The 12293-nt window shown below is 44.7% G+C and overlaps 1 protein-coding gene across 7 annotated transcripts in view; it reads right to left on the bottom strand.

Annotated features, from left to right (window-relative positions):
- LOC127003205 (myelin expression factor 2-like) overlaps positions 1–12293 on the bottom strand; it is a 76532-nt gene that overhangs the window by 59218 nt on the left and 5021 nt on the right. For all 7 annotated transcript variants that reach the window (XR_007757001.1, XR_007757000.1, XR_007756999.1 and 4 more), the window contains exon 2: positions 9669–9782. Coding sequence is in view for 4 of the 7 variants with exons in the window: in XM_050869577.1 (XP_050725534.1) it covers positions 9669–9782 (114 nt within the window). In the remaining 3 variants the exon portion in view is untranslated. The remainder of the gene's footprint in view (positions 1–9668; positions 9783–12293) is intronic.

Here is a 12293-nt window from a genome sequence, read left to right as displayed (position 1 = left end):
AACACCATGTGCCATGCCAATACATCAAATGACTTCCTGGTAAGACCCACCATTGTTATGCACTACACTACCAAGGTATGTGTGTATGATGACCTCGACATTTTCACCACATGCATGAACAGACTGAACTATGTCATCGCACAGGCTTCCAAACAATTGGACCTTAGCTTAGGACGAGGAGAACTTCAATCCCAGAGGCTTCACTTCCTCATGCTGCATTTCAAAAGTCAACACCAGTACCTCTCATGATGTCATGAGAAGTACAGAATCATCAGCAAAAACAAGGTCAGTGACCTTGATGTCACCAACAGATGCTCCACAATGACTGATTAACAACTTTGCCCAATACCCAGTCCATGCAAGTGCTGAAGTGATGAAGCAAGGACATACCCCAGCCTTACTCCTGAGTTAACAGGGAAAAAGCTGGAAGTGCACCGCCCACAATTCACAGCACTCTCAGTTCCAGCGGAAGGGCCAGTCATCAGGTCAATAATCCTTGCTGGAATTCCACAAGTCCACAAAATATCCCAGTCCCTCACAATATACTAAAACAAATACCTTCCTGAGATCAACATAGGCTGTGAGTAGCTCCTGTTGAAACTCAAGTCGGCGTTCCACAAGGACGAGAAACGCTAGGATCTGGCCAATTGTTGACTAACTGGGTGTGAACCCAGATTGCTCAGGTCAAATCTGCCTCAGCAGCAGATAAGCAAACACTTTGCCAAGCAGAGTGAGCAGTGTAATACCACAGTAATTGGTGCAGTCCTGTGGGTCCCTTTTTCCTTTCCAGATAAGGACAACCAAACCCCTTTATCGAGGCAAGAGGAACGGCATTGGACTACCACATTGCAGACAGCACAGCATGGCTTCACCCCCAACTTTCCTCCATTTCCTGTCTCCATGGCAACGATTCCCTACCTCAACCCGTCCCTACCTCCATAAAAGACTTTCATTCATGCCATAATACATTTTCAAAAAGTAATTATACTACAACAAAGAGGACTACAAAAGTAGTATTTTAACTATACATCATCATCATCATCATTTCATTTAACGTCCGTGTTCACTCTTCCTGAGCGGTTGGACGCTTTATGGCTCTCCTCCATTCTACTCTGTCTTCTGCCTGATGTTCATCCAATTTCATCAATGCCAAGTCTCCCTATATACACCTTCTCCACATTTTCCTAGGTCCACCAACTGGTCTCCTTCCTTCTATCTCTAATCTCTCCACAACTCCCAGCACTGTATCCTCACCTGCTCTCTTTACATGTCCAAACCATCGGAGTCTTTCCCTTCTGAGCACTGTTTCCAGGTCCTCTACTCCACATGGTAGCTACATCTGCACTGGACACCCTATCTTGCCACCTGATCCCCACCATATACCTCAGCATTCTGCGATCACTTGCTCTCAATACCTCCATCTATTTTCTAGTTAGAGCCCATGTTTCTGCTCCATACAACATCACTGATCTAATACAAGCTTGGTACACCCCTGCTATAGATGCATTGTATATTCTCAAAGACACTGGATAAGCTATTTTGAAATTCTTGAACCTTGATCAAATTCACACATAGCCGCACCACACCGCAATCTCACCACAACCCTGCCGCAGTTTGCGTATTGATCAACCCTCTCGCACACAAGACACACAAGTGCGTCAAAATGTAATGTGAAAGATGTAAATAAAACCCACACTGGCAGACGATAGAGCTATACAGTAAACCCTCAGTTATCCAGGTGCACCGTGTCCAACCTCGCCCATATCTGGGAGTTTTCAAAAATATTTGATTTTTTCCCAAAAAATTTTTTAAACTGTCGCACGCCGCCAAAAGTCATTCAAATTGCCTGCACAATGCCTCTAAGCTCTGCCCGGGCGGTATACCGCACCCGTAAGGCGCGCCCCAGCTTGCACGTAGCAATGATATTGACGTCCTGGCGTGAAGGTTCGCAGGAAAGCTGTGTGCTTCGCAGTACAACCGACACATAAACGTCCTTGCCGAGCGCTACCGACCATATCGAAGTGATGAGAGTCAAGGCAGTTCAGGTTTAAATGGTGGGAGTGTCAATTAAAGAATTGTTCAAATGAAACACAGTGCAAACCCTAGCTTAAGCCTTGATGACTGCCTACCATAAATCCAGACTGGACTAGGTGAGTAGGGCTCCGTCCCCGTGGAGAAGGCGTGCGGGTCCGCTAGCACTCCTGCGGGAGTCTGGGCGGAATAAGAAATGCGGATAAGTACCCCCTTCAGTCCAACATGTGAAAGAAGGATTTTACCATGCTTACGGTAAGACGAGTAAAGGGGCCCGCAGGGGTTCGGGAGTCCCGTGGGCCAGCCCGATCTGGAGGTGCGGGCTGGCCATAAATCGTGGTTACTTCTTGTGGCTGGCCTCCCCGTGGTCCCGCTGGATGCACTGTGCAGGGGGTACCCACCCCCCCTGGCTCGCAAGGGCAACACAGTGTAACTAAACAGCCACAGATCACTGCGTAAGTGGATGCGCCAGGTTGTCATTAACTCCTTGGTTATCCTCCCCACTCACACTCAGAGTGGGACGGCCTGGCGTACTTGCCTGGCGTCTGTGGGCCTTCGGGCTCCTTGCTGGGCTTAAGGAGACCGACCGAGGTGAAAAATGCAAGAATTATCGTAAATGAGAAACTTCGACAATGATCACCCTAAAGGCATAGAGAAAACATTACAAGAAGAATTTTTACTGACCGAGTTTAAATGGGCGTTTAAATCACCGTTTAAATCACCCCGCGCGCTCAGTCAAGGTCACGTGAGGCAGAAGATACCTTTAGAAAAAAAATTGTAGGAAAAACACTGTAGCATTTAGACACTAATAGTTTTCTCTCTGGTGGTGTCTGATACTTTCTCCTGTGCGTGCGGGACAATACTGTCCCGTAGCTCTTACCAGAATTCATCAGTGCGTGTCCTTGTCACGCAGTGGATGGACATAGGTGTGTACGCTCTACCCCCACACTGCCTTTTTTTCCTCTTATGACAAAACTGCTGATGATGCTGGCTTCATCCAGTTCAAATGCCAAGAAGAAAGGCTGCCAATGTCAAGAGGATTGCCTGCTTGAAGAAGGCACGCCATGGTCGAGTAGATAATGAAGAGAGACAGACAGGCATTCCGCATGGAGCAGCGAGGCCTGACTCACCACCACCCACCGTTGCTGCCTTACTCGCCACCACCTCTCACTCACTCCCTGCTGCCACGACTGCTGTTCCTGATGCTTCTGCATCAACACCATCATTACTACAGCCTTCTACTTCAGTTTCAAGAGAGAAGAGCCCATCTCACCATACAACATAAAAACAAAAAATATGAAAACGAATACAAGACAAGGAAAGACAGAGCTTCTGACAGATCATCATAACCAAGAAAGAAGATTAAAACAGAAAAGGAAGGAAGCAAATCCTACCAGCCAGATAGTTTCTAACACCAAGTGATGCAAACAAAAACTGGCAACAATGAGGGAGGCGGTGGCTCCCTGACACCCTCACCTTTGAGTGAGTAATACTTCAACAAGAAGCGGGTTCAGGTGCCATGTTCATGACTCAAGATCACCTAAATAGCAAGACATCAACATTACAATACCTGGTACTAACAATATTCGGCACAGTGTGGCCATTCATGGACGAGGAACATCAATATGTACTTACGTAACTTTAAAGCCCCGTAACTCAAAACATACTTTTTACAATACATTGGTGAATAACTCCTACAATTATTATTTGATTTTAATGAATAAGATACTGGTGGAAAGAGCATTAAAATGGCTTTTTTACTGTTGTCCCAGAATTTTAAAAATATGCTTTGGAACTTATATATTATTGAAAATATAATTAAACAGGGGAAAATGGAATTTTTTTTTGCTCATAAACTAAAGAGAAAATAAAAATTCTGCCACAACAGCTGCCTTACCTATGATGTAAACTACTGTCAGACAAAAGACCAAAGTTGCTCAAACGTTCACTATAAATTCACTTATGCAAAACAAATCATCAAAAAATCAAATCTGCAATTTGGGTGATTAGGGAAGAAGATAGGATTTTACTCAGTCGGTCTTTTTAACCCGGTAGCTGCGGGGATCATGTATCTTAAAGGCCCCTCTAAGCGAATTAATGAGAAAAAATCATCACTCACGCAAACCATTTCATATGATCCCCGCAGCTACCGGGTTAAGAAGACCGACTGAGTAAAATCCTATCTTCTTCCCTAATCACCCAAATTGCAGATTTGATTTTTTGATGATTTGTTTTGCATAAGTGAATTTGTGATCAGTTTATGCTTCATCTATTTTGGGGGTTTATATCATGGTAAAAATTTGGCCCATAGCTGGTACACGGTAAAGCCACAAATTCGGCCCATCACTGCTACCGGGTTAAAAGGGTAGCGCCCTGGGGTGCCTGTCCAGGCGTCCGTATAGAAGCTTGCTTTGAGCACTTGATGCCCATTGCCGGCCCGGACCGCTTCGGGTATCGCTCTGGTATGCCCGTGGTGCTCATAGCCACGAGGTTGCTAACGCAGCTACGCAGCGATAAGGCCACAGGTGCACACCTAAGAATAGCACAGAGCGTCAGCCTTCCAGTTTTGTAAAACAGGACCTGTAAAAGTTTCTTGTAGCAGTGCTGGGTCTGCTAGAAAGCCTACGTGGTAAACACGATGGTGCAGACTTGGGCGGTTAAGCAGCCACAAATACCTGGGCTTTTCTGGGTTGGGTCCAGGCCCCGCTGCTGTGATTGGCCAGGCAGGGGAACATAAGCTGCTGCCTGTGAACACGGAGCTAGGCACCCCAGGAATGGGTTAGCGGCTGAGGCTGTCACGCCTAATTGCTGAATCCCAAGTAACAGATCCCCCAAGGTGCAGCAGGACTGCGATAAGCCAGGGAGAGATTACCGCGAGTGCTAACCGTGACGATGCTGCTCAAACCCTTTTCTCAGCGCCTGGAGCACGTCAATCGCACGCATTTCACTCCCTGGTGCAGACTGATTGCTACAAAGCCATGAGGCGTACCATATTATGAGTATGGACAGAAGCACCTATGCAGTACTCTGCCGTTGCCTATATGGCAGGCCATGATCAAAAGTTGGGTTTTCGGGTCCGTAGACTTAACCTACACCATATCCGGGTGCCCCAGTGGCTCTATTAACATGGATACCAGAGGGTTTACTGTATTTTTTTTTGCCAGTGTGGGTTTTATTTACATCAACAAAATCATGTTAGTATGATTAGCCCATTCTAACATGTGAAAGATGACTTGACACACATGTGCGTCAAAAAACTTATCTAATTTCATAGAAAATAAAGTTCATTGTGGAAGTGTGTCAATTTTTGGTGCGTCAAAAGATGAGCATAAGTTTTATGAAAGTAAGCAGTTGGCAACTGTGTCCCTTCCATAAATAGGCCGAGCAAGTGATAAATGAGTCAGTATTTGCGCTGCCTCCGACTGTCCGTTTTCTGTGGAGGGTTTCCTGTATGCAGGATAACTTGTGTTGCTGAGGGGTGACTCCATCATCTGAGATAACGTGCTGATTTCAGTTTTCCATTACTTTCTCAGGATCTAATTTACATTTCCGAATGATAATACCACCATTGGAAAGCTTGTAAAAAGATGGTTCAAATGAGGTGTAGCACATAAAATGTTCATGAGAAAAGTTTTGAGCAACGATGCTGGGAACATTATTTATTCTTGGTTTGTTTATATTCATAGGATAAAATGCCTTAAATTATCTATATAATGGAGTTTTTATGTAATTACCTTACAGATAAATTCCTTTTGAGTCTAGTGGTAAATATGTGCCTACTTATGAGTTTGTATGGGATGTAAACTGGATGCTAAGCAGGTTTATGCAAGGCGCGCGGATACGCCACAAATGCTTCTCAAAAAATGAGGTATCGGAAAGAAAACTTAAGAAACTTATTGGTGTGCGAGAGGGTTAATTCATCTTTATTAATAATTGAGTACCAAAAATCAGATATAAACCTGAAAAATATCCATAACAAAACTAATTACAGTAAACCCTCGATATAACAGACCCACTTATAACAGATTTCGGATATAATGGACAAGGTCAGACGGTCAGAATTCCACAGGGACTGACAGAATAGTTTTTGAACGAATCGCGCCAGTAACTACAATAGTGTCTGCTAGCCACCTCGCCCTCCTCCCTTTATCTGCTGTCCCATCCTTTGGTTACTGTAGTCTTTTTCAGCCCATCAGATGAAATATTTTCCTCCTTGTGGTTCCCATTCAAATGAAGGATGTATTTACACCACAAGAGTCTTATGCATCAATCCAGGACTTAGATGTAATGGAAAATAGCCAAGTGTTTGTAAGTGTCTGTAATGACATAGCTTAAGGGGGTCAAAGGGGGTGAAGCCCCCCCCCCTCTCCATTAGGTAAGGTAGGTTAGGTTAGGTTAGGTTTGGTTAGTTTAAATTAATTCGGCACGCAGCGTCGGGCAGCATAAATATGCAGTGCAGGACAGGACAGGGCGGTGGCGGTCCACTACGTGGGTCGATGTTGTAAGAAATACCTCCTTTCAGAAATAAATTGCTCTGCTGTCCACCATGCATGTGCACTGGGGGAGTACGCAGCAGGAAAAACATTAGTTTGCCTGATTTTGTTCTACAGTACCCTCTGGAGATTCGCGCTCACTTCGTTCCAAAGGTATAGCGCTAAACTCGAGGATCGCGAAACTCGAGGTATTGAAAACACTGGAAAAGAGCTTATCTGTTCCGACGCATGGAGATTTTTTATTTATTTATTTATTTTTTTTTTACGTGAACTATGGCGCTGGTAGACTATCCTTCTGGGCCTGATGGTCGGCCCCAAGCCCATCATGGGGCAGGCAACTGTTTATAGTGGCGCCATTAAAATTGGCTCATGCTAGCCCCCGGAGCTCATATTTTTTCCTCCTTTACTCCCTTGTTATCTCAAAATACGTACAGGTAACTCTCGATTTACGCGAGTTTGGTTTACACTTTTTGAAATAACGCGGGGTCCAAAATCCAAATAAATGTTTAATTTACACGTTTTTTCCGCTTATACGCGATATTTTATGGAGTAGCCACCAGATGTCTCACGCTGTTGGACTCACACTGCGCCACGGCCACACAACTGAGATCAGTTCTTCCCGCGCGCCACTTGAACAACAATACAGTACCCACGCTACTCAACAATAGGGGTGGGCAGGTACCGGTACTAACGGTACCAGCTATATGGTACGTTACCGGTACCAGACTGCTCGGTACCGGTACCAATACAAGCCAGTTGCTCATGGTGTCCCTCATTTCTTCCTCACACGAGTGAGGCTGAGACTGAGTGCCTGAGTGGATATCTCAGTGATATGGATATTCTCTCTCTCTCTCTCTCTCTCTCTCTCTCTCTCTCTCTCTCTCTCTCTCTCTCTCCACTGAATGAAGTGAATATTTATTTTCCGATAGAAACCTACCTCTTGTTTGATTTACATTGTTTTTGATTTACGCGACCTCTTCAAGGACACAATACTCGCATAAACCGAGAGTTACCTGTACCTTGGAAAAAGGAAGAAAACAGGAGGAGAACGGGTTGCTGGGAGTCCGATGATGTCATCGCCAGCACTCACTCGGTCAGCGGCCTCACTGCCTTGGGACAGTCACACTGGCTGTTTTCCTCTATCCGTTGTGGCTATAGGCAACACCCGTGTGCCCATCTGGGAGTGAGTTGTCAGTTATCCGTAACCTGGTGTCACACTGGGCCTTTTTCTTCCCACCGCGTTGGCGGCAGCTTGGGCAACCGGCAAATCCAACTTTTCCGGGTGTGTGTCACACACGGCCAAGGTCAGTTGCCCGTATCCACATCCAAAACGTAAACAAAGCACTTGCCCTGTATCGACATGGCGTCATCTGCTAGAGTAGGGGCTGTCGCGGCTTGTGCTGCCATTACCCAAGTTATGGACTTGTTGCTGCAGTTAAATGGAAGGAAGAAGCTATTATGTGTGTGGCGTGTCTGTGGTTCCTTCGTGCCAGTTCTCGTTGTCACCATTGCGCGTGAGCGGCCAACCCACCCATCTAGATTCCGACCACATAAACACGTTGACCGAGTAACAACAAAGACACACACACACATGCACACACCAGACTCATCATGAACCATGGCAGATGTTTCTCACAAACAGAAATGGCTTCGCCATTTCCTAGAGTGTGTTAGAACTTATTTGGTGAGTGGTTCATACAAACCAAACATACCCAATGGCAAGAAGAGTGCAGTGTTAAAGACTTGTTCTCTCATGTGCTCTCTTCTTGCCAAGAGCTAGGTTTGGTTCATGTGAGTTGCTCACCAAATACGTTCTAACACACTCAAGAAATGGTAAAGTCGTTTTTATCAGAAACATTTGCAACGGTTCCTAATGAGTCTGGTCTGTGTGTGTTGTTATTCGATCCATGTGTTATGTGGTTGAGTCAAGATGGGTGGGTTGGCCGCGCACACGCAGTGGTGACATTGAGAACTGGCATGGAGGAACCACAGGCATGCCACACCCACAACTGTTTCTTCCTTCCATTTAACTGCAGCAACAAGTCCATAACTTGGGTAATGGCAGCACAAAACGCCACAGCCCTTACTTTAGCAGACGACGCCATGTTGATACAGGGCAAGTGCTTTGTTTACGTTGTGGATGTGGATATGGGCAACCAACCTTGGCCGTGTGTGACGCACACCAGTAAAAGTTGGAGTTGCCAGTTGCCCTAGCTGGCGCCAATGCAGTGGGAAGAAAAAAGACCTATGTGACACCAGCTTATGGATAACCGTGAACTCGCTCCCGGTTGGGCATATGGGCATTGCCCGTAGTCCCAATGGTTGGATGAAAACGGCCATTGTGACACCGCCTTAAGGCAGTGAAGCTGCTGATAGGATGAGCGTCGGCAATGACGTCATCGGACTCCCAGCAAACCACAAGTGTGTTTTCAGAACTGTCAACCAATCGTAAGGCAGCCGCCTTCTACTGCGGCTTCAAAACGACCCATTCTCTCTTCCCGTTCTCTCTCTCTCTCTCTCTCTCTCTCTCTTGCCATAGCCACAACTGCAAACTCCTACTTTTTTAGATGCCCTGGCTGCTATGATAACAAAAAAATGCTTTAGAACACGTTAAGTGAAGATTAATGTGTTATCAGGACCATCACCCAATCCATGATGCCAAGTCTGCCGAGTCCCTCCCTAAACGGTATTCTGCTCCAGGTTACGTGACACCAACACAAAATAGCATATTATATGAATAACAAGAGGATAATACAACTGAGAATATAAAATACTCATCATTAATGAAAAAATTGATCATGTACTATACATGAATATATAAACTCTCTTGAGCTAAGTTTGAGGTAAACAAATAATTGTGATGGCAGTGAGAACAAGGCGTGTTTTCCACCGGGTACTTATACAAACCAACTTCTTGCCCTGAGATTATCAACCCCATGGCCATTTGTTTTGAAGTATGTGGCATATGCCCCGGACTAGGTGGACAGTTCCTTTCACAGTGAGGCCACCTCCCCTGGGTGGGCAAAACTGCCCAACCCGTTGCTATCAGTAACTGGTCTGACCTTGGTTTGAGGCAAGAGAGTAACAATACATAGTGGGACATAGAGGGAGCGGGCCATGAAAGCAAGTACATGCACAAAGTACCTTGGTCTGTCCATGCGCCTGCCCCTGTCCATGCGGCGGCCTCTGTCTCGGTCACCATCATGGTCATTATCGCCATCCCTGTCACGGCTGTCATCATCTAGTGGGGAACGCGACCTGTGGGGAGCCAAAAAGATTTTTTCTTTAGATATTCATTTATTAACTTAAAAGGTATTTTGACTTTTGATTGATGTTTAAGTAAAAAATCAGGCATGCCAGAAAGTTTAGGTAAGACTGCACAGCTAATACTGCAGTGACCCACCCAATGCAGATAACAACCAAGACCCCACTCGGCTGTAGTGAGGGGAGGCGACAGTACTTACATAGGAAGTAACATCCAGTCTTTTCAGATTCCCTTGAAATTGGGTACATATACAGTACCCTCTCGAGTTTCGCATATCCGAGAGGTGTTGAGAGTACGAGGCAAGGTGCGGGGCTAGGCTAACCCCGCAGCCACCACTAGCCCATCGGCCAGTTTTAAATGGAAATACACATATGTATGTATGTATGTATATATATATATATATATATATATATATATATATATATATATATATATATATATATATATATATATATTGCTAAATACTATTGGTAACGATCAAAACAAACAAAATGACTGTGAAAGCGGCCCTTATCAGCACATTAACAGCGTTTGAACTTCCCGCCGCCTCCTCCCTGTCGCGTTTGGTTCACCTTGGCGCAGCCTCAATACCACGTGAGCCCCCGACTCGAGAGGAGATGTGTAGCTTCACTCTGATTATGAGCCCCTCTCGTGGAAGGTGAGATAGAGAGGATGAAAACATGGAGAAAGGAGAAGGGTGTGGGGAGGGAGGGTCAGAAAGGAGTCAGGTCAGGGCTTTGGTCTGGACATGACCTGACTCAGGTCAGGTTAGGTCCATACCTGTCACACACACACAGAAGGTGAAATGAGAAGGATGTGGGGAGGATGGGGCAGAAGGGAGAGTCAGATCAGGCCTTTGGTCAAAACATGACCTGACTCAGGTCAGGTCATGTCCTTACTTGTCACACACACACACACACACACACAGAAAGGGAATGAGAATGGTGTGGGGAGGGAGGGGCAGAAAGGAGTCAGATCAGGGCTTTGGTCAGGATATAACCTGACTCTCCCTTCTGCCCCTCCCTCCCCCCACCCTTCTCATTTCCCTTTCTGTGTGTGTGTGTGTGTGTGTGTGTGTGTGTGTGTGTGTGTCATAATATGACCTGACTCCCTTCTGCCACTCCCCCACCACACCCTTCTAATTTCCCCTTGTGTGTGTGACGCACACCCGGAAAAGTTGCCGGTTGCCCAAGCTGCCGCCAACGCGGTGGGAAGAATAAGGCCCAGTGTGGCACCAGCTTACGGACAACCTACAACTCACTCCCAGATGGGCGTAAGGGCGTTGCCAGTAGCCACAACAGTTAGAGGAAAACGGCCAGTGTGACACTGCCTTAAGGCAGTGAGGCCGCTGATCGGGTTAGCGAAGGCGATGACATCATCGGACTCCCAGCGAATCACAAGCGTGTTTTCAGAGCTCAGACAATCGTAAGGCTTCATCTGTGGCTTTAAAACGACCCGTTCTCTCTTCATGTTTTCTTCCTTTTTCCAAGGTACGGTACGTATTTTGAGATAACAAGGGAGTAAAGGAGGAAAAAAAGTGAGCTCTGGGGGGCAGCATGAGCCAATTATAATGGCGTCACTATGTACAGCTGCCTGCGCCATGACAGGCTCGGGGCCAACCATCAGGCCCAGATGGATAGTCTACCGGTGCCATGCGTAGGCCACACGTAAAAAAAATTTTTTTTAATAAAAATAAATAAATAAATAAATAAAATCTCCATGGATCGGAACAAATAAGCGCTTTTTCAGTGTTTTCAATACCTCGAGTTTCACGATCCTCGAGTTTAGCGCTATACCTTCGGAACGAAGCAAGTGCAAAACTCGAGAGGGTACTGTATATCTATATCTATACAGTCATCCCACTATAACCCTATGGGAAAATATGCATTTGGGGAAGTCACCTCTGACACGTCATATAAAACATGTTTTTTCGTTTTAATGACTGAAATGAGACAAGACCTTGCAGAAAATTTAGTAGCACAGAAGACCCAAAAGTAGCCCAATCTGGCAACACTGCAGTGTGGCGTGAATTTTTTTAAGGATAATGTTACCAATAGCCTCCCTCCCTCCTCTCTGCCTTCCTCCTCCTCTCCCTTCCCCTCCTCTCTGCCTCCTCCCTCCTCTCTGTCTTCCTATTTAGCGTCAATGCATATATATATATATATCTATATATCTATCTATATATATATATATATATATATATATATATATATATATATATATATATATATATATATATATATATATATATATATATATATATATATATATATATATATCTATATATATATATATATATATATATATATATATATATATATATATATATATATATATATATATATATATATATATATATATATATATATATATATATATATATATATATATATATATATATATATATATATATATATATATATATATATATATATATACAGTATGTCTTTGTCCCTTTAGTATAAGATCCCCAGTTCTAACTGAAACACAATCAGTATTAAGCA

Source organism: Eriocheir sinensis, chromosome 25, assembly GCF_024679095.1.
Source record: "Eriocheir sinensis breed Jianghai 21 chromosome 25, ASM2467909v1, whole genome shotgun sequence".
NCBI classification, from domain to species: Eukaryota; Metazoa; Arthropoda; class Malacostraca; order Decapoda; family Varunidae; genus Eriocheir; species Eriocheir sinensis.
Note: the sequence above shows the minus strand (reverse complement) of the source record. Positions and strands in the feature narration are given on the sequence as shown.